Source organism: Carassius auratus, chromosome 30, assembly GCF_003368295.1.
Source record: "Carassius auratus strain Wakin chromosome 30, ASM336829v1, whole genome shotgun sequence".
In the NCBI taxonomy this organism is placed as follows: Eukaryota; Metazoa; Chordata; class Actinopteri; order Cypriniformes; family Cyprinidae; genus Carassius; species Carassius auratus.
In genome coordinates, this window is record NC_039272.1 from 23,671,414 (window position 1) to 23,693,162 (window position 21,749).

The 21,749-nt window shown below is 35.7% G+C and overlaps 1 protein-coding gene across 2 annotated transcripts in view; it reads left to right on the top strand.

Annotated features, from left to right (window-relative positions):
- The window catches only part of LOC113049727 (cytospin-B), a 134,318-nt gene extending 112,860 nt beyond the window's left edge, over positions 1 to 21,458 (top strand). For both annotated transcript variants that reach the window (XM_026212326.1, XM_026212327.1), the window contains 3 exons: positions 7,450 to 7,566; positions 8,125 to 8,184; positions 20,374 to 21,458. In XM_026212326.1, the coding sequence (XP_026068111.1) occupies positions 7,450 to 7,566; positions 8,125 to 8,184; positions 20,374 to 20,463 (267 nt within the window). In that variant the 3' untranslated portion in view covers positions 20,464 to 21,458. The remainder of the gene's footprint in view (positions 1 to 7,449; positions 7,567 to 8,124; positions 8,185 to 20,373) is intronic.
- The last annotated feature ends 291 nt before the right edge of the window (positions 21,459 to 21,749 follow it).

Here is a 21,749-nt window from a genome sequence, read left to right on the forward strand (position 1 = left end):
TGTATGACATCAAAGTACCTTAAAGAGCAGACAACGAGTCCTCGCGCTTTTGAATCGCTCTAATGGTCCTTTGATGTGATACACCGATTGGTCTGTGCAGTGCCACTTCAAAGCCAATGCATATACCAATGGTTTAATTTGCCAAATGGTTCACCATATTTGTTCAAAACGTGGATTAAGAAATGAAATGCCGCTGTGGGTTGCTCAGAGATGAACAGTTCGGGTTTGTCTTTATCTTCTGGTTGGCAAAATTGAGCAAAACTGACAATATTGTGTCTAAAAGAACTGTAATGAACTGTTCTTAATGAACTGTTGTATTAAACGAGTATCACCTTTGCACTCGTGTGATATGGCACTTAGCCTACTTCTCGTGTGATATTTCTTGTGATGTAAATATGAGACACAATCTCAAATGGGAATTTTAGGGACATTTTCTAGGCTCCATCATGCATTAAGTTGTTGTTCTGCCTCATATTAGTCATCAATCGACTGTATGAAATGGCAGATGATCCACGTAGGTATGGGGTGGGGCAAGTGCATCAAATGTAGGGATGCACCGAATCCAGGATTCGGATTCGGCCGAATACTGGGCTTTTTGACAGGGTTCGGTTTTGGCCGAACCTTAGTTTTTTTTTTTTTCACCAAACCGAACCCTGCTGTCGGCTGATGCACCTTTACTGACGTGGCCTGCCTGAACTAACGCAATCCTGAATTTTAAGGTCCAATTCTCGCTTTTAACAAACATTTAATATGACTTTTGCCTCAATAAACTCCTAATTTGCTGCTTATTCATAGTTAATAAGGTACTTGTTAAGTTTAGGTATTGGGTAGGATTAAGGATGTAGAATATGTGCTTTGTAAGCACTAATAAACAGCCAATATGTTAATAATAGGCATGCTAATAAGCAGCTAGTTAATAGTGAGAATCAGTCCCTATACTTGAGTGTTCATGAATTTTCACTTGGAATTTCCAAGTAAGTTTCACAATCAATTATAAAGAAACAGCACATTTAGCTAAATTTGATGTCAATGAAGACCAATGTAAATAAGAAATTCATTGTGCAGAGTAAAGCTTTATTGATTATGACAAAATGAGAATGTGATAAACTAAGATTAGTGAGAGCTTTTTAGTACTCTTTGATTTGATTGATTTTGAGTTGATTTTGAGTTGTAAGCAATAAAATCAGTGTCTGCAGAGGTACTTTAACCAAATGTGACAAGCCAATTTTGAATAAGCATAAGTGTGCCTATTAAACATTAAGAGCTACAGTACCTCTGAGTGGAATATTTTATGTGAATTAAAATTTTGCTATGCTCTTAAACATTTTTATTGCATCAAAATTATATTGTACATCCCACACATGAAATGTGTAAATAAGAATCGTGACAAAGAATTAAGAATCCGTTCCCATTATCATTTCATTTGTGGCCACGTGTTTTTGTTTTTTTTTTCATTTTTTTTTTTTAGCAGCCCATGGTCATTGGGGAAAGAGCTGCCTACACATTCTTCAAAACATATCTTTTTGTGTTCCACAGAAGAATTTAAGTCAAATGGGTTTGGAATGACATGAGGGTATGTAATTCAGACAGAAATCCCTTAACTTATATAATGTACTGTAGTATGTCTGTCATTTATTGTGCTTTTGTGTCACTACTTGTCATGGTTTTGTTAGATAACAGCCAGCAGTGCTGGAGAGGATGTGGTCCCATCATTGAAAACCCTTTCTGTGTTTGTTGACAGTCCAGCTGCAATGTATGTGTGTGTGTTTGCTGTCTCCAACCATGCAATTAAATGTTGACTCTATTAACGCGTGTCAAGTGCTTATGAAAGTCTATATACATAGTAAATCTCTCAGTAAAAATTCTGCTTCTCAGCGTATGTATAATAGTCTTAAAACCAATGATTCAAAACCATAAACATACAATTACACTAAGAGTGACATTTTCTTTGCTACCAGACAATTTAGGCTCACCACTACATACTGACATGAGTAAGCTTGCTTTCTGTTTGTACTGCAGGACCTGAAAATACATTCGGCTTGTTTCCAAGCTGAAATGTAAGCTATATCGGTGGGCCAATATTGTTTAAACTGACCAAAAACTACCAGGTTGTGTTCTGTCTTGCATCCACTCTGTCTCTGTCTTTTGGAGAGAGCAAGGGTGATTTCCTGTCACTGGATGCTGTGTTTGCTTTTTGAAGCTGGGTCCCAGTGTACTGATGGAAACTTCTGTTTTTATAACATTTGTACCCGTCCTCTTGCGCGCGCTTTCTGCTCTGATGACATTATCCACCCAACCCCCCCATCCCTGCACACTCAGACCATCCGGGATGTGACTCCGTGCTTCTCTGCCTCACTCCCAGCATTCCTGCACCGCACACACACAAACACCCCCCGCACGCCTCCTGAAGCCCGTGTAGAGCTGTGTACACTAGTGCGTGTTTATTTGGCTGTATATGTGTGTATAATCAGCCTCTCTGGGCCACCTGTGAATATAAGAGACAGGACAGGCATGTGAGGAATGTCAGTCTACATGATTGTGCAGGTCTTTTGTCAGAGGAAGATATTAGAAAATCAATGGAAGAGCAAAATGCCAGAAGAAGCACTTTAGCTCTGTATGTTCAGGTTGATTAATGTAGTTTGAAGCTACATAAAAAAAAAAAAAAGAAACTCACTTCTAAAATAAGAAATGCTCCAAATGTTTATTTATTGCTGTTTTATTATTTAGATAACAATTTAGCATACTAAAATATGCATTTAATAAAAAAAATTATACTACTTATTATGTAAGAATAAACTTAATAAAATGTTTTTGGACACTAAAGAAAAATTTACTATAGTTTACTTTAGCCCGATTCACGATGGTAAAAGCTTATAATAATCTTTTCTAATTTGAGGGGTACTGGTAGGAATTTGTGAGATTTTCGAGCATGCCGCTGTCATTACATCACTTCTGTAAACATAAAGAAGTTGCCCCGGCTAGTAAGTTATCACATTTGAGGATGCTGCTGGTGGCGGATCGTTTATAGCCTTTTCTCACAGCAGCTGGAATAATTAAATTCATAATTTTGATGGTGGATTGTAATCCAGAAAGAATTATGTGTTTATGAAACATATATGATTGAAATTAGATTTTATTCCAGTTTTAAATGGGCATCTGATTATAGCTTATGTCGGATTACACAAGTTTTGTATTTTAAAGAGAACCAGTTCTAACAAAGAATAATTAGCTTTTGGAGTTAAAATAATTTCTTTCTATGAAATGTAAATGGTATGACAATTAGAGATTAGACTGTACAGAAATTGAAATCTACATGCAAATACAAACTATATACACATATTCACGCAATGCTGATGTAAACATTAAGAATTTGAGAACAAAGTATTACAATAATAATAATTTGCACGGTTTGATGTGATATGAGCTAAGCAATTGCTAGATTTAATCAACAACGGTAGTGCAATTTATTGTAATACTTTTTTCCTCAGTTGGTCAGAACTAATTCCACAGAACTGCAATTGCAGGTTTCAAACACAAATGGCGACAAAGAAGCAACACTTGCGGACTGCATCTTTAAAATTAAAATCAAGTACTTTATGTGTGGTTTAAATTGCCGCTTTTCCACTGAAATTACCTGGAATTGAAATTACTTGGACATATTTCCCAGGAACTCTTTTCCCTCAGACCTGTTGCTTTCTTGTGTTTCCATTGTGGCCTAAAGTACCGTGAAAATTAGGCAAATAAGTTAGTCTGGTGATGTAGGACTGCACACGACTGCTCCTCCCAGGCCAGGGTCATTTCTCAATACCAAGTACACAAATTCCATGCTTGCATACTCTGTAGTTTGGACTTTGCAAGTTTAACTGAAGAGTGAACTCCTGGGGATGGAACAACGCAAGTCCGGTTACTTTGCAAATGGAACAGCAGCGTAATTGATAACGGCAGTCAGCTCAGCTTGGCTACTGCAACTTCCATTTACATTTTTCATTCCATACATTTCATTGTATGTACAATATTGTTTTATTTTAAACAGGCTATCAATAACTGCAGAAATGTAGTTCAGGGAACGTACGTACAGTACATTACAATCAAAACAAAATCTTATATCAAACAGCACTGGCTCATTTTAATAAAGTTTTAAATATATAACTTTTATATAAAAATATATAATTATGAAACATAACTTTGTGCTCAGTAGTAGATTCATGAGACCAAAGACTGCCTGTTAGATTTACCCAAAGCGAATTGTTTAACCACTACAGAAACATCAGAGCCAGCGGAAAATGTCAGAAGGACTAGCTGAGGTTAGGCTACTCTCGTCGGGACACGTGAGCACTGAGCTGCCCGGTGATTGCCTGGAGCTCACATCTCCCAAATTGGTGAAGCACATTTTCAAATAGATACTGTCTTTATAAATATACTGCAGATTTGAGTTTAAAACAACTCTTAAAACTACATTTCATTACATTGATTAATTTAATAAATAATTAATAACATCAATGTTCACAAAATTATGCAAATAAATGGTGGTTTTAATACAATGCTGCGTTAACTCAACCAATCAACAAGTCCAGCGCCAAAGTCCCACCTCCGAAAGTTCTGGACCTTTGAAAAAGTATTACCTCGTGAGCAGGGACATTCTAAAGGGCAAACATTTACCTGGAACTTTATTTGGGTCCTGGTTCCCAAGGAGGAAAGACAGAGTACCGGCTCAAAGTCCCTAGTTCCTGGGGAAAGTTTCTGAGGTGAAAACAGGTTTTATGTTAGTCAGCACATTTATTTAAAGAATGACAAAAGATTATTAAAATATTGATTTACAATTAGCCATTTTTACTAAGTCTACTTTTAAGATTTGAAGTGCACACTCAATACAATTGAAAATTAAAAAAATATATATAAACAAATTCTAAAGGGATAGTTCATCTTAGAAATTTAAATTCTGTCATCATCTATGTACCATCAACTCATTCCATACATTTGTCTATAGGACACAAAAGGAGATTGTTTTCTTTATAATACAGTACAACAAATGGTGATGGCTATCAGGATCCAAAAAGGATGTAAAAGCACCATAAAAGCCTGTTTCTGATGCCGTACGATAACTGTGAGAAATCATTATTTGCTGATAATGTTTCCCTCCACTGCTCCACTAAACTTTGAAACATTACACAGCACAAGGTTCAACAGGTCAGTGATGGCAGTGTTTTGAATTGACACACAAGTGCAAATGAAATGTGGTAACTATCACAGAATGGAAGATTTGCAGTGAATAAAATGTGATTATTGTAAGCATCAATGGTACTCCAGATTATTGTTTTGTCTGATGTATGTTTTATAATTTTTTTTCTTTAATCTCTATATTTCAAATAAAACACAAGACATTTTAGGCTGGTTGCCTCGAATACACATGATTATAAATGTCAAGACATTTCCACTCAGAGTGTAGCACAGATTGTGGGATTTTTCACATGGTTCCTTCCTCACTGTCCCTCTGTGGGTGATGTCCTTACTGAAGAACTTCTGACCTGCTCGAGAGACGGCTAATGAACTTCTCTTCTTCTCTACATCTCAGCCCCAGTGGCCCAGCTGAGGATGGAGCTTCTATTGGGGTCTCCTTTCAAATTGAACATCTGATTCTAAATCAAAAGATGTTTGTGAAGTATTGGGACTCTGAAGGCCCAGTAGGGGCTGATGAGGGCTGAGCCCAAGAGGGTCGCCACTGGCCCTTTGCCCTGTTCCCAAACTACATGCACTCATACAAAGAAGAATGACTGCTCTGGGACATACAGGAAGTAGCAGGAAGTCCGGTGAAACACAATGAGATAACAGTCTAGAGTGTGTGAGGTCCATCCCAATATTTCAATTGATGTAACAAGTTATTTTCCTTCTGTGTCCTTTGTTTTCTGTCACACGCTATTTCACTTAATATATATCTGCAGGCTTTTCTCACATTTAGTTGTAAATTTGGTGGACTGAATTTAACACGTGACAGTACTACACTAAATTAAGGACTTTTTCACCCAGAAATGACATTTATTCCTCATGTCATTCTAAACCTATAATACGACCATTCATATTACAATATTTTTTAATATTCTCATAATTTTTGTCCATCCATTGAAAGTTCTCACAACTACATTTTTTTGTTTCAGAAGCTCAGAAATGTTTTTGTAACATGCAAGAATAAAACTCATTGGTTCTCACTTTAAGAAAGCATGTTTGAGCTTTATTATATTTGAAGATCGATCTCTATGTATTTGCATTTATCAATGTTTATATTTAAATAAAATCCTAATTTAATTATGTTCAACTTATAAAGCCAAATTTTGTTTGCACTGGGCTTTCATTGGATAAAACAAATCTTCATTTGTGTTTTGAATATGAAAAAAGGTTTAGAATGTTATGAGGATGAATAAATGACTGAATTTTCAGTTTGGGGTGAATGTACTTTTAATTAAAATATTTAATAACAAATACATACTAAGCAGGGCATGTGAAGAACTGCATGAAAGACAGGTGCTCCATTTCTGTTCCAAATTCAGCATTTTTGCAGATATCCGTCTATAATATAAACATTTAATTGAAAACAGACATGAATAATTCCTAAAAAAAGATCATGACACACTAGTAAACTCCATGAGGGTTCAGCAGCTCTCTGCCTAGAAACACATTCAAAACCAAGAGAAATATATCCAGTACTTTATTCAATACTAGCTTTAAAACTGCTCCAGTGAACAATCACCTGCATCAATGATTGATTTCAGTTGAATCATTGATTCCCTTTTGATTAATTCAAATCAATAACTGAGTATTTGAGAGAAGACTTCACTATGCTAGTACTGCAGAACCGCTGTGTATTACAGTATCTCTGGTGAGCTCTGAAAACTGACAAAGCTGTCATCAGACAGTCTTGTCAAATGTATGTGCAGTCTGACACCTAATGCAAAATACAGTGACAGATGCTCTTGAAAACCGATATTATATGCCAACATTCCAAAGTTTGGGGTCGGAACGTTTTTTTCTTTTTTTTTCATTAAAGGATGCATTTAAACTAATAAAAGTAAAGACTTATGTACAGGTGCTTCTTAGTGAATTAGTGCTTTAAAATTAAATATATTATATTATATATAATAAAAAACATTATTTTCTCAAGCCAACCTTTAATTTCAGCGGCCAATATGGTCATACAGACTATTCTGTCAGCTATTACCAGTGCCCTTCTTGCATGTAGCATTAATTAATGCATAATTGGTCAGTCTCTGGTTACAGGTTTGGAATGAATATCCTCTGAAAACAATCAGCAACTGGTTGATTGTGCATCTCTAGATTGTGCATCTCTAGCATGCATCTTTTACAAAAAAGAAGAGTGCAAACAGACTTACACTTACGGGCTAAAAACTCGTATTTCGGTTACATGGTGTTTTTAAACTTTTCTCTTTCTCCTTGTAGAATATAGATGTGACAAACTTCAGCAGCAGCTGGAGTGATGGCCTGGCGTTCTGTGCTCTGTTACACACCTATCTGCCTGCACACATCCCTTACCAAGAGCTCATCAGCCATGACAAGGTACTCACAAACACACACACATATATAACTGTTATACTGGTTAGTGAAGTGTCTAGGAGATCATCGCACTTTAGTGGCCAACACATTTAGCAATCAAGCATAGCGTGTTAACAGTAAAGGTTTCCTTTTTTTCTGACCTGCCAGATGTAATGAATTACATGCCTTCATGTATTAGTGTTGACAGAATACATAAACAGCGGCATATGGAAAAGTGTCAAAAAAAAACATACATAATAAATAAATGGCTGCTCTGCCCTCCCTGTGTGTTTATTCAATCATACACACACCCACGGACAGGCAAAGCGCTGCAGTCTTTAGATCTGTTTGACAAATTGCAGCCATAAGTATAATAGTGATTACAGGAAGAGATGGTACATTATGCTTTTGAATTATTCACAAAGCCTCTTTGGGTGTGTTGTGAATGTCAAGGTTACTGAATGGCCTCGTTGTGTGGAAGCTTCATCACTCTCTAGAGCATCGCTGGAGAATTCAGCAGTTTAGACACCTGTTTTTCACTATTGTAAATAATATTCAGCGAGTGCTGTTTTCTCCCTATAGGGGCGAAATCTCACCCTGGCTTTCCAGGCAGCTGAAAGCATTGGTATTAAGCCCTCTCTGGTGAGTCTATGTTCACAGAAAAACACACATTGATAATGACATTCTTCATAATTTGCATAATTCATTAATTTATTCGTATAAGAAATAATAACCAATCATTATTAATTATTGTAAAGTGAGTAAAATTCATCCATATGATCCAGGGCTCAAAATTAAAAACAATAAAAAATATATTTTTTTACTTGAAATCATACCAGAATTCGTACCAGAAGTAAAATTAAATATAAAACATAAAAGTAAATTTATTTCAGCTAGTTCCCAAGACAACATTTCCCATTTAAATTAGTTCATCTTAAACTTAAAGGGATAGTTCACCCAAAAAATGCTGTTCATCTGCTTACCCTCAGGGCATCCAAGATGTAGGTGACTTTGTTTCTTCAGTAGAACACAAACCAAGATTTTTAACGCAAACTGTTGTAGTCTGTCAGTCTTTTAATGTAAGTGAATACATTATACACAAACTTCTGCAGCTTGTTACTTTGACGTGTAAAGACACAAAACAATCAGTCAGTGCAAGAAACTGAACAGTACTTTTTTACCTCTGATTTACACAATGTCCGAACCGTTAGAACTCTCCTGAGCACGTTCTCAAGCAGGCACTTTTGGAGTCATCGTCGTCTTCTTCAGTTTAAAAAAATGGCCTTTATAAAGATAAAAAACATCCTGAGGTTAATATAAAAAATATGCAAATCAATGTAAAAGCTAATAGAACACAGATAGAATATTTGCACAACCTGAAATCTTGGTGATGTGGTGCTTTTGTGGGGTTATTTTGTATGGGATATTGTCTGCTGATATAAAAAGTTTGCTGTATAACTTAATAATAAATAGCATTTCTGACAGCAGTATATACAGTATATCTTTTTACATGTAACAAATTAAATATTACATTATACGCACATAAAATAATGGTTTGGTCTTAAATTTCATATCAGGTGGTATTAAAAAGGTCTTAAAAAGTCTTAAATTTAACTTGTTCATATCTGTAGACACCATGGCTCAGGACAGTTAGGACATTGCGCTGACAATCAGAGGTAAAAAAAAAATATAAATACTGTTCAGTTTCTTGCACAGACTGATTGTTTTGTGTCTTGTATCAATGTCCATCAATGCATCATCTCGAGCCGCAGGGTTAAATTTGGTTTTGTTTGTGTATGTTTTTTTTTTTGACTCTCAAAGTGGTGCTTCCCATCCACTTACATTATATGACTGACAGACTGCAACAGTTTGAGTTAAAAATCTTTATGTGTTCTAGGTCACCTACATCTCGGATGCCCTTGGAGTAAGCAGATAAACATCAAATTTTCATTTCATAATAAATCGTTTGTTGCCTTTTTTGTGCTTCAAATTTGTTTCCTATAATTGAACAATATGGTGTGACCATAAAAACGAAATACTAACTTAATGACACTAAAATAACACTGATAGGACCTACAGGTAATACGTTTACTCCTGTGTGGATTATTTTATTGGATTGTATAATTATTTTAATAAATAGATAGTAAATAACTTATAACTCATGAGTCTAAATATAAATGAATACTGTTATAGTCAAACAAGCCTGATTACGGCAGATAAATACCGCAAACAACAAAAGACAACCTCAGTAGACTTTGGCCTTCCCTGGTGAGTAATTTGCACATCTTTAATCACTGCTTTGTGTGCCTGACACAGCGAGCACATTTAAATACAGGTCATTTGTGTCTGCACTGTAACTGTGAGCCAAAGATGGACTGTTGAAGAGGCTGTAAATTCAGCAGTCGAGGTTTGTGGGGTTTATAGAGCTGCATTCACACATCCCTTTGGGTATTGCCTTTGTGAGTTCAAGCTGTGTTCTTTTTCCATTCTTGAGAAAAACAAACACCCAGTTAAATCAAGGAACTTCAGAATGCTGTATATTTTAGCAAGTCTCCACATGTAAAATAAAAGTGCATTCCCCAGGCAGCTGTAATCAACTTTACTGAATCATATGTAAGTAAATATAACACTAGGGAGCCTATTTTAACAATCTGAAACGCAAGTGTCAAAGCGCGAATCGCAAGTAACTTTGTGGGCGGGTCTCGGCGCTGTTGCTATTTTCCCGGCGGGATAAATGGCTCTTGCGCCCGGCGCAAATCTAAAATGGGTTGGTCTGAAGTAGCTTCATTATTCATAGGTGTGGTTTGGGCATAACGTGAAATAAACCAATCAGAGCGTCATCCAACATTCCCTTTAAAAGCAGGTGCGCAACTTCCATTATGGATTGCTATTATTATGGCGTATTTACCAGGCGCACGCCAGGAGCGGTTCACAGCCGAGGAGACTGATGTTCTTGTAAGAGCAGTGAAAGACAGAGAAGTTGTGTTGTATGGGGATGGGAGAATAATTAGCCTGAAAAATTTGTAAGCTAGATTTATGCCTATTTTTTTCACATCTTCGTGGCACACCACAATGATTTCCGTCATCTCATGTGTTAATATTTTTTTAGTGTAACAATTTATGATTTGCAAAAATAACTGTTGCATCTGTGTAGATTACATGAGCAAAGTGTATGCGCGTTGTGCACGCTATACATTATGGTCAAGCATGCGCCCTTAAAATAGCATAATGAACAACGCGCAACGCGCCACTGACTTTAGACTAGGTTTTTTCTGGTCAGGGGCGCAATTGTTTAATGGAACAGCAAAATAGCACCAGGGATTGTTTGCGCCGGAACACGCCTCCTTTTTTGCGCTGAACCACCCAGGGAGCGCAAGTTCATTCACTAGTTTAGCGACGTGCTTCTGTGGAGGAAAAAGCGCGCTTTGCGCGGGTGCAAAATAGGAATGACACATGCGTCGGTGTACAAAGTCAATTGCGCTGGGTGCAAGATAGGGCCCAAAATCTAAAAGAAAATTATTTAAAAAATCTGGCTCAAAGACATTTTATTTTATTATTATTATTTTAACTACAGGTCACAAACTTAAGTCTTGCTGAACTGACCATTGACACTGCATCAGTTTCTCAGTTGATTAGATTTGTATTGCGCTTGTATTGAGTCACAGAGTTAAGCCCATGAATTGTATGTTTATTCACTACAATCTGATGATTTATCTGCTTTTGTTTAGTTTTTTACATGTAACAAATTTTCAAAACAGATTATTTAATTGTTCATTTTAAAGGCTGTGTGATAATCTAAAAGTATTTGGAATGCCTTCGATCTCAGATACGCTTCTCCATACATGAGTTTTTATAAATAAATAAATAAATAAAAACAAGATCATATTTTGTATCTTTCCATCACTGCAGCAGCTGAGAGATGGATTTTGTGAGCTCTATTGTCATCTCTTGGTTATTCCTCCCCAAAATTGCTATTCATTTGCATAAAGTTGATATAAAAGACTAAAATTGCCCATAATCAATGATTACTACATTATTTTCATAATAGTGGAATGTAATAGTAACACTTGATGATTCTGTAGAAATTGTGCAGAATAATACATATTTCTTTAATTCATTATTCGTGTGTTTTACACAATTTTCTTAATTCTGAAACTTTCTCTGCCAGGTTATCATTTTAAATACCTTTTGTGATGTTTAGACTCTCAGACTCCAAAGTATCTTACAATGTTTCTATCAGCTGCATTTATTGAAAACAAAATACAATATTCTGACATACAGCCATGTGAAAAACTGAAGTCTTTGAATTTAGCCAGTCTAAACCTCAAATGACGACTATACAGTACATGATATATTACACTGTGTCATTATTTAGTAAAAACTAGGCCAAAAAGGCCATGTGTGAAAAAACTAAATACATCCTTACTACATCCGTCCTTACTACATTTGTCATGACAGTACAATTAGAAAAAGACAGAACAAGTATGGCTTTTTTGGATGGATGGAAAGCTTCATCTCTCTAAAAAGAACATGGCAGCATGGCTTGCATATGAACAAACCAGAAAACTATGAAAATAAAAAAGAAAAGGACATTGAGATCAGGGGTTCTTAGCTCTGGCCCTCAAGGTCCACTTTCCTGCAGAATTAAGCTTCAACCCTCATCAAACACACCTGAAGCTGATCAATGTCTTCAGGATTACTAGAAAATTACTGCAGGAAAGTGGACCTCGAGGCCAGGGTTGACAACCCTTGTGTAGATATTTGGCCATAATGCACAGCACCACATTTGGCAAGAACCAAACACAGCATATTAGCCAAATACCTCATCCCAACTGTCAAGCACAGTGGTGAAGGGGTCATGATTTGGGCTTGTTTACAGCCATAGGATCTGGGAACCATGCAGTTGTCTGTGAACTCCTCTGTATACTAAAATATTCTAGTCAAATGTGAGGCCATCTGGCAGCCATATCACCCTGGAGCCCGAGACCGGTTTCCCACTGAAGCTAAGCAGGGCTGAGCCTGGTCAGTCCTAGCGTCCCAGTGTATTGATGGGGACACTATACTGTCAACAAGCACTGTCCTTCCGATTAGACGTTAAACTAAGGTCCTGACTCTCTGTGGTCAATTAAAAATCCCAGGATGTCTTTGGAAAAGAGTCGAGGTGTGACCTCGGCATCCTGGCTAAATTCACCCATTGGCCTCTGACCATCATGGCCTCCTAACAATCCCCATATCTGCTGATTGGCTTCATCACTCTGTCTCCTCTCCACCAGTAAGCTGGTGTGTGTCGGGTGTTCTGGCGCACTATGGCTGCCGTCGCATCATCCAGGTGGATGCTACACACTGGTGGTTGGTGAGGAGATACCTCCTGAGTCCTGACTATGTAAAGCGCTTTGAGTGCCTAGAAAAGCGCTATATAAATGTAATGAATTATCTGTCCTAAAGCTAAAGCTGTATGCAACAACACAATGCTCCCAATAACACCAGCAAATCTACAACAGAATGGACAAAAAAAGGAAATAATCAAGGTTGCAATGGCCCAGTCAAAGTTCAGACCTCAACCTAAAATGTTGTGACAGGACCTTAAGAGAGCTGTGCATAAACAAATGCCTGCAAACCTCAATGAACTGAAGCAAGATTGTGAATGATGTGAGAGACTGATAAAGTCATACAGAAAAATTATTACTTCAAGTTATTGCTGCTAAAGGTGGTTCTACAAGCTTTTGAATCATGGTACACAACACATGGCTTCTCCATTTTGGCTTTATTTTTGTTAAACAAAAAACGGTGTAATATGTAGTGTTGTACTGTCATCTGATATTGTATTTACCTAATTTCAAGACCTGCTTAAGGACCAGATCATTTTTTTATTATGTCCTGACATGCAAAACCATAGAATTTATAGAGGGTGTACTTCTTTTTCACATGACTGAATGCTTTTTCTTTTTTTCTTTTTTTTTTGGCTGCTTTGTGCAGAAGTAAGAATGCTGTCTGTATACTGTGTAACTGTACATGCATTTGGTTCCTTTATTTGTGCTTCAAACTTCAATTGTTTACTATTTGATTAATTCAGTCATTTGGCTTTTTTTGCAGTAAATGTCCAGTTAATATTAAGATTGTGGCTGTTGTTTAAACATATTACATCTCAATGTGTCTCAGAACACTTTTTGTTGGCTACTGACTGTTTAATTACTGACCTGAGGGTGTTTTTATGACTTCATTACAGAAGTGCACAATATTTGACTTGACACATCACTCAGAAGGTTATGTTTGTCACGTTCAGCATGACTTAACCACAGACACACAACAGAAACATGCAAAGAGGATTATATCATAAAGATCTGTATCTGAATGTCTGTGTTTATATATATACATACATACATATACATATATATAGTTTTCTGTATCAGGACATAATAAAACATTATCTTGTCCTTGGCAGGTCTTAAAATTTGGAAAATAAAACCTCAGATGAACACCAACACATGATACATTGCACTGTGTCATTATTTATTTAAAGGGTACATAACATACACAGTTTCACCTAATCTCATGTTAATCTTGAGTACCTATAGAGTAGTACTGCATCCTTCATATATCCAAAAAGTTTTTAGTTTTATCATATTTATAAAAGAAAAATACAGCTTTCCGATTCTTTCCGGAAAAAGCCGATCTCCTGGAGGCGTGCCGTGAGCGGAGATGTTTCGTGTTGTTACCATTAACATATATTCACTTAGGTGCTGATTTCCAAAAAAAATACAGAAATCTGATGCAATTGTACTTACATGAATGGGGTCTTTTATCACAGGGACAGCTCCATGTTTTAATAGCAAACAATGTGCAAATCCAGCATCGACTTGGGCCTTGCTTATAAAACATTCATCACTCAAATGACCAGAACACACAAACACACTTGATACACTCCGTTGCTGCCCCGGAAAAACAAACTGCATCCACTGTTCATGTAATGCTGGGTTCTTGGGGAAGCTGAACATGGTAAACTTTCCCTAACATCCAAAAATGCACTTATTTGGAGGCATTCTCGAACAAATCCTATGCAGTGCTGCCGACGATTTTGAATCGCGTTGATGTGCGCGGTCTCGTTCTCCTCTGATCAGTATGTGTGTGCGCGGGCGCGCTTTTCTGGTATAAATGCTCTTATAAGGACTTCCGTTCTCGTCTATGTCATTAGATCCACGATCGAAAAAAAAAAAACAGCTGAAACTTGTACCAACCAAGAAGTAAGATTCTCAGTCATTCTTCTAAATTATTATTTTTTAAATTTTGTCCATGTGTAGCATGAGAATCCATCTCACACTGTGAACAACTCTGAATACACGAAACACCATTGTACACCCCCCCCCCCCCCTTAACAAAAATAAAGCCAAAATGGAAAAACCATGTGTGACAATGTTAGGACACCCCTACTGTTAACAAATGAATTAAGAGTGTAAGTAGCGGTCAGGCACTGCTAATCAAATGCCTTTGGTTAACTGATCATCAGCAAGTGTGAGCACCTCTGTAAAAGCAGTATAAAAGTTTTGGACCCTTTGCTGGTCTGGAGCCTTCAGGTGTGTATTAACACAATGCCAAGGAGGTAATACATCAGAAATGATCTTAGAGAAGCAATTATTGCTGCCATCAATCTGGGAAGATTAAAATTGTATTTTCCAAACTATTTTAAGTCCATCATTCTACAGTGAGGAAGTTTATTCACAAGTGGAAGACATTCAAAACAGACACCAATCCTCCCAGGAGTGGACATTCCAGCAAATTCACCCCAGGATCAGACCGTGTAACACTCAGAGAAATGGCAGACCACCCAAGAACTTCACATCAGACTTCACAGGCCTCAGTTAACATGTTAAATGATAAAGTTAAGTACAGTACAATGAGAAAAATAAGGGACAAGTACGGCACATTTGGAAGTTGCCAGAGGAAAGCTTCTTCTATCTAAAAAAAAACATTGCAGCATGGTTTAGGTTTGCAAAGTTGCGTCTGAACAAATCATAAGACTTTTAGAACAATGACCTTTGAACAGATAAGACCAGAGATGTGGAGATGTTTGGCCATAATGCACAAAGCCATATTTGGTGAAAACCTAAAGAGCATATCAGCACAAACATCTCATATCAAAAGATACACATGCTGGTGGAGGGGTGATGATTTTGGGCTTGGTTTGTAACCAGAGGACTTGAACATCCCACAGTCATTGAGTCGACAGTGAACTCCTCTGTAATCCAAGATAATTCTAGAGTCAACTATAAATACATCTGTCCAACAGCGAAAGCTTTGCCAGTATTGGGTCATACAATAACACACAATGATCCCAAGAACATCAGCAAATCTACAAGAGCGGCTGAAAAGAAAAGAATCAAGAGGTTGCGATAGCCGAGTCAAAGTCCAGACCTCATCCTGACTGAAATCATGTGGTGAGAGCCGTGTAGAAACAAATGCATACAAAACTGGAGTTTTTTGAAGAAGAGTGGGACAAAATTAATAAAGTAATAAAGTAATTTCTGAATAAATCATAGGTGTATCCCAACTTTGTCACACATGGCTTTTCCATCTTGGCTTTATTTTTGTTCAAAAAATAATGATACAGTATTATATATCATGTGATGTTAAAACAATTTTTTTTTATTATGTCTTGTGTCAGAAAACCATAGAATTCAATGGGGTGTCCTAATTTTTTCACGACTGTGTGTGTATATATATATACATATATATATATATATATATATATATATATATATATATATATATATATATATATATATATAAATAATTGTAAAAGTAAAAAAAAGTAGATAAATATGTGACACATTTTAACGATTTAAAAATATATATATATGTAACACTTTAGTATAGGAACTTATTAGTACTTCTATATATATTCTTGTATATTCTACATCCCTGATCCTACACAATACCTAAACTTAACAACTACATTAATAACTGTAAATAAGCAGCATATTAGTAGTTTATTGAGCCAAAAGTCATAGTTAATGGTTTGTTAATAACAAGAATTGGACGTTTAAATAAAATGAGACCAAAATATGTGTGGATGATCAAATAAGTTGCTTCAGTCCAGTAAGTGTTAATCCTGAAACATAAAGAACAATATAAAATATATTTTTACATTTACTTAATAAAAATCATTAAAGATTTTGCAGCTAAAAGATATGAACAACCACAGCCTGAAGGTGAACGTTTTTCCAATTATACTTAAAGGCCTGTTACTTGATAAAAAAAAAAGAAAAAAGTATACACTACTGTAAATCAGACGTAAGAAGGCATGTAACAGACTGTATTTTTCTGAGATTTCTCAGTAATGTTTTTAACATTCATCATTTCAAGACCTTAGAATTTGCTTATCACACAATACGCTTTATATGGTTAAGATCGAGTGTGGTAAGAAAGAAGCAAATAGACAATGTGTCCAAATGCCTCGCTGCCTTCTGTGGGCATTTTAAAATGATCTGTAAATGTTGAATGATTCTCCAGGTTCCAACACCTTCATACATTAGATACTATGACAGAAAAATGCAGCAATCAGGAGTTCACTTCACCCAACATACTGTAGACATAAGGAAACTGTGATGTGAATATAAAGAGAGTTAGTCAACATTAACAAGCTGTTGTTTTCATAGAGATGGTACACACACAACTCGGAAGGTTCTTTTGGGTGAACTGTTCCTTTAAATCGGTGGTACTCCATGATTGTCAGGCCTATAACAGCCTCGAAACATTTTCACACTCTACATATTATGTGGATGTCTCTGGTGGACTGGCCGAGAATTTGATAACTCCAGCTGAGATTTGTGTTATTAACTTCCACTGTGTGTGTGTGTGTGTGATGTCAAACACATGATAATTGTGACCTCTTACTGGATATGATGTTAAAGTGAAGGTCTTTTCCCTGTTGTCATCCCCATATCTCCACACAACAACATTAAGGAATGACTGGAAAATCCCACATTCAGCTGGTTTGCTTTATCTTAGAGGAGAATGGAATAGTTTATGAATGTCACAACCTCTGGTGGTTCATGAATGAGATTTGTCTACCCTTGTCCTTTTGGGTTTTTAATTATATAGCCTAATGCATTATATATAATGTGTAAAGTGTGAGCTTGTTCCCTTAGTGCAATCAACTGCATATATCAACTGTACAATATTTATGGGGAAGTTTCTTCAAATATAGGGACTTTTGGATCTGTGAACTTTATAAAACAAAACGTACTGTTTACTCTTTCTCACTAGTTTAAAAATGTACAATGGTGTGTGTTTACATGTATCCCAGGAGAACGCTGTTATTTATGTTATTTTTGTCATTTCTACCACATCTCAAATGATGTAGTGTTGTGTTTAATATCATTTTGTGATGAAAATGACATTTCAGACATTCCAAATCTGTTGTTCATGGGAGTCCTTGGGGAAGATAATTTCATTATTTTACATTCATAATAATATGTTCACTGTTTGTATAATGTTGACAATCTTACAGCTTGATTGCAAATGATGCACAGTTAAATATTCTGTTCAAGTAATATTTACATGAATTCCTTTTCATTTTCTTTACACATCATCACATTTCATCTCAAGCATGCTCCTATTGATGAAGGTTTATTAAAAGAATATCTCACGCAAAAACAAACAAACAAAAATATATATATATAATTTGCTTAAAATTTACTCACCCTCAGGCCATCCAAAATATAGATAGTTTGTTTCTTCATTGGAACAGATTTAGAGAAATTAACATTACATCACTTGATGAACAATGGATCCTCTGCAGTGAATGGGTGCCATCAGAATGAGTTCAAACAGCTGATAAAATCACAATAATTCACAATTAATCCACACGACTCCAGTCCATTAATTAACATCTTGTCAAGTTAAAAGCTGCATGTTTGCAAGAAACAAATACATCATTAAAGTGCTTTAAATGGTTTAAACTCTTTTTCAGTGTAAAAGTCCATCTTCTGTTTTACTCTTACATCAAAATTCACCAACATGCTTTATTTGTTTAGAACTACAAACCCGATTCCGAAAAAGTTGGGACACTGTACAAATTGGGAGTAAAAAAAGAATGGAATAATTTACAAATCTCATAAACTTATATTTTATTCACAATAGAATATAGATAACATATCAAATATTGAAAGTGAGACATTTTGAAATGTCATGCCAAATATTGGCACATTAGACAAGAATACGAAACATTTCTATTCCTCAACTTGAGCAACTTGTCTCCTCAGTCCCCAGACGTTTGCAGTCTGTTATAAAAAGAAGAGGGGATGCCACACAGTGGTAAAAATCTATTTTGTATTCTGTTTTTATTCACAATTTCTTCAGTGTCCCAACTTTTTTGAATCAGGTTTGTATTTTGGGCTGTTTTTTTCTCTCTTGTAAACAGCGCTTGATCTGTGCATATTTTCTGTTCTAATTCAGATGAGACGGCTTTTTCACTAGAGAAGACATTCAATATTATGAACAGATTACTCTTATTTTAGCCAGAAGCAAAGTGATTTCTGTTAGCCAATGTTGATATTTCAAATCACAAAAACAAACACGCCCCTACCTCAAAAGGGTCTCGGCCCTATTTTGATTGCTCCGCCCCACACATACGTACATTACATTCATTATGGCAGAATCTGCTGTGCCAGCCGGCCGAGGGTATGATGTCATCAATAAGTGAAAACAATGTGTGTTACCATGGTAATGCAGATTCGAATGTGTTTTGGTAGTACTGTGTGTTTTAACGTGCATGCTGTATCTGTTTTAACAGCATATATTAGTTCTGTGAAACAAAGCAAAACCAATGTTTCTCACCTATCGAGAAAAAAAAAAGCAACTTTGGCATCTAATCGTTGCCTTCCCACTCCTTGGGTTCTCTACAGTGCTGGAAAACTGATATTTACACGGTTCCTACTTCTTACCTTATCGTAAGCCTTCTTTTGTTCCGCAGATGTTTTCGTCTTTTGTTTTTTTATCCTCCATCTCTATCTTTCTGTCATCGCTTGGCTCGGCTAATGTCCGTCCTGTACTCTAAGCACTCTCTCTCTCTCTTCCCCATCATGAGTAGACACGCCCCTTACTGTTGATTGGCTACAAGTTTGTATTGGTACTCGGCCCGACTCGGTTTTCTAAAGTGTTTTTGAAAAAATACATACCTGACCTTTAAAAGTTAAAAACATCTTTATAATGAATTTATTACATGGTTATTCATGATTTTTTTTATTTTTATTTTTTTTTACTTGGAGTTGCATGTTTTACTTTTGGATTATTGTGATGTTTTTATCAGTTGTTTGGACTCTCATTCTGACGGCACCCATTCACTCCCTCCACTGGATCAATTAGTGAGCAAGTGATGCTATGCTAAATATGCCCAAATCTGTTTAAAAGAAAAAACAGCTTGATGGTGAGTACATTTTCAGCAAATTGTAATCTGTGTGTGAACTATTCTGAATGATTTGTTTGCGGTGGAAATGTCAGCACTACTGTCAGATAAACAATTATTATGTACACAATAAATATTGAAATAGTTTGTATTTATTTCACTCCTTTCTCACTGTATTTGAACACTATATTTATTACTTTTGAGGTAAATCAGCATAACTAATAAATAATATTATTTATAACATCTTTAAGATGGATTTTTATAGTTCAGGAATGCAAGACTAAGGCAAGGGTAATATAATGAAATAAAACAAAATACAATGCAGAAGTTCACAGCTGCAGCATGAAGAAGTTGCAGTTGAAGCATGCATGAAAATGTGTGAAAAAGTATTTCCTGCATGTAAACGTTTACATCTGCTCTCTCTGTAGGACATTGATGAGTTGATGCACACAGACCGACCGGACTGGCAAAGTGTCATGCTATATGTATCTCAGATCTATAAGTACTTTGAGACTTAGTTTTCGACTAGAAGAAAGGAAGAGGAAGATGAAGACCAAGATGAGGGAACAGAAGCACTTTTATCTGCCTGGTCCAGTTCTCCCTTCACAGTGTTTCTAAATACACAAACACACACAGTTCTGTAGTATTCACACCAGTCAGGTTCTCTCTCTGAATACAACCAGCTTAACATATTCAGTACAATAGTCATAAACATATGCAAACACACAATCCTTCTTGCCTCAAACAACTTCTCTTTTCCTTACAATTTGTGTCATATATAGACCTTATTCAGTTTTTGAAGTTGGAAGTCGCTTGCAGAGTGTAGCTTTGAAATCTTGCACTGAAACTGATATAGTTTTTTAGTATGCTTAATTTTTACTAAGAGTTGAAGTGCAGATGCTAATCTTTATAAGAGAGTGCTATCACCCAAATCTATATATTGGCATACTTATATATTGATATACTAATAAAGTATTTTTAAAATGTTAGTTTTACCACAAATAATTTTGACTTGTAATATGTCATGGTAAGACATCAAACTTTAGTGAACTATGAAAATAAGTTTCAAATGTTTTGTTGAAAAGTTGCAGGTTGTCACTTAGAGACAATAACCATTAAAAACTTACAATGTCCCAGTTGTTTAACTGACTTTTGTGCATTTACATATTCATTATTAATAAACACTAAGATTATTTCTATATTACTATAGTTAATTATTTCCTGAAAAAAGGCAGAAAGTAAATGTCTCACTGAATATTATGAGATTATTGATTTCTTTAATGCTTTTTATGCCTGTTTAATTAAATAACTTGGAATGTGTTTAAATTAAATATATTTAAAAAAATGTTTTTAAAAAAAATGAATTTGGAAAAATACTCTCAAATGAATGTGTTTAGTGTAATTTGTGCCAAATTCTAACAAAAACTCTTTGCTAATTCAAATGCATGGGCAACTGATAATAATTTCTCTCACAACAGAAGTAAAATATGCATACAAAAAAATAAAAAAAAAATAAAAAAAAGACTGCATCTGTTTTCAAATGTTTTCTTATTGGAAATGCTATTTATTGACTTCTTTGCTCCTAAATATTTAGATTGCAAAGCAATGTGTTTTTTTTTCTATTTGAAACTTCAGTTTTGCTTCATGATAAAAGACTGTTAATTGATGATAATGGTAATAAAGGTTTGTGTTGTCATCATATATATTGTTTGCTTGTTTGAATTAAAAGTCTACAGTCACATTTATTAGAACAGAAAAGAGAATTTCAGAGTCATATGTCATATTAATTGACAAAATGCTTCTA